The 1,594-nt window shown below is 43.4% G+C and overlaps 1 protein-coding gene across 2 annotated transcripts in view; it reads left to right on the top strand.

Moving 5' to 3' along the window:
* Nucleotides 1-1,594, top strand: part of LOC103379523 (paired box protein Pax-6-like) — a 15,772-nt gene that overhangs the window by 10,464 nt on the left and 3,714 nt on the right. For both annotated transcript variants that reach the window (XM_017032843.2, XM_008311095.2), the window contains exons 4-6: nt 627-757; nt 844-1,059; nt 1,367-1,529. In XM_017032843.2, coding sequence (XP_016888332.1) covers nt 627-757; nt 844-1,059; nt 1,367-1,529 — 510 coding nt within the window. The remainder of the gene's footprint in view (nt 1-626; nt 758-843; nt 1,060-1,366; nt 1,530-1,594) is intronic.

The following is a 1,594-nucleotide window of genomic DNA, read 5'->3' as shown; positions in this document are numbered from 1 at the left end:
CAGTATTTGTCTCTGCTGTGAAAATTCAAGCTTTTAATAATATGTTTAAAGTTTATGGATTTGTTAAAAAGCAGAAGTGGAAATATTTTTAAATATTGTCTCCATCCATGATGTTTTTACTGCTGACTTAAAAAAAAAAATCAAATAAATGCAGGTATCAGGGACAGGTCTAGAGGTTGATTCAAAATTGTTTTCTCAAAATTGTTTAATTGCTATTTTGACTCAACCATGTGTTTATTAAAATAAAATTGAAAGAGACTTTTACTAAAACAAAAACATGTTTCCAACAGAGCAGACTGTGTTTGTATTTGTGTGTAAAGATATGATTTTATCATTTTATTTTAACCCATTTATCTGCCCCTGCCCTCCGTGCTCCTCCTCCTCCTCCCCTGCATGTGATTGGCTGTCGTGCCTCCTCACTCCTCCACCTGCTCCTCTTACCTCATTGTCATCCAAATGTTCCATTGTTTTTAAGAAAGTATTTCTTAAAAACTCTCTTCCTCTCTGTATGTGTTTTCGTCTGTGCGTGTGTGTACCTGTGTGTACCTGTGTGTACCTGTGTGTACCTGTGCGTACCTGTGTGTACCTGTGCGTACCTGTGTGTACCTGTGCGTACCTGTGTGTAGGTCACAGTGGAGTCAACCAGCTGGGTGGAGTGTTTGTGAACGGCAGGCCGTTACCTGACTCTACCAGGCAGAAGATCGTGGAACTAGCGCACAGCGGCGCTCGACCCTGTGACATATCCAGAATCCTGCAGGTAGAAACCCATCTGTGTGAACTGGACCTCCAGAACACGTGTATAATCACATATAGACTTATAACATGCAGAGTGTTTGTGTCCAGGTATCTAACGGCTGTGTGAGTAAGATCTTGGGCCGTTATTACGAGACCGGCTCGATCCGCCCTCGTGCCATTGGAGGCAGTAAACCCAGAGTGGCCACTCCAGAGGTGGTGGGGAAAATCGCTCAGTATAAGAGGGAGTGTCCGTCCATCTTTGCTTGGGAGATTAGAGATCGACTGCTGGCGGAAGGAGTCTGCAGCAACGACAACATTCCCAGTGTAAGACCCAAACGGACAGTTTCATTTTTACCGTCATCTGCTCTGATAGACGTCAGTCTATGAAGTCATACTTGGCTACACCAAATAGTCATATATGACGTCATGTGACAGTAGAGGGCCAGGACATTAACATGACAAAGGCTTGTATGTAATCAAAGGCAGTGAGATCCCAGGGATTCACTCTGGTGTTTTAAATGACCATAATGAAGGTTGTCGTCGAGCTCTGATATTGTGTGGGATTTAATCCAACACACTTTTTTACCCAAGAAAGTATTTCCTTCATAGTCGCCTCATGTTTTCGCTGCAGGTTTCATCAATCAACCGAGTACTGAGGAACCTGGCCAATGACAAGCAGCAAATGGGCACGGCTGGTGCTGAAGCGATGTTTGACAAACTCAAAATGCTAAATGGCCAGAGCTCCTGGGGAGGACGATCAGGATGGTACGCTGGGACGACACTCACTGCCTCTGGTACGGCCAAAAATAACTTCTTACTTTAATTTACAAAGATGATACAATTTTCATGTTGCATTTAT

This window comes from Cynoglossus semilaevis, chromosome 6 (assembly GCF_000523025.1).
Source record: "Cynoglossus semilaevis isolate Cse_v1.0 chromosome 6, Cse_v1.0, whole genome shotgun sequence".
NCBI classification, from domain to species: domain Eukaryota; kingdom Metazoa; phylum Chordata; class Actinopteri; order Pleuronectiformes; family Cynoglossidae; genus Cynoglossus; species Cynoglossus semilaevis.
Note: the sequence above shows the minus strand (reverse complement) of the source record. Positions and strands in the feature narration are given on the sequence as shown.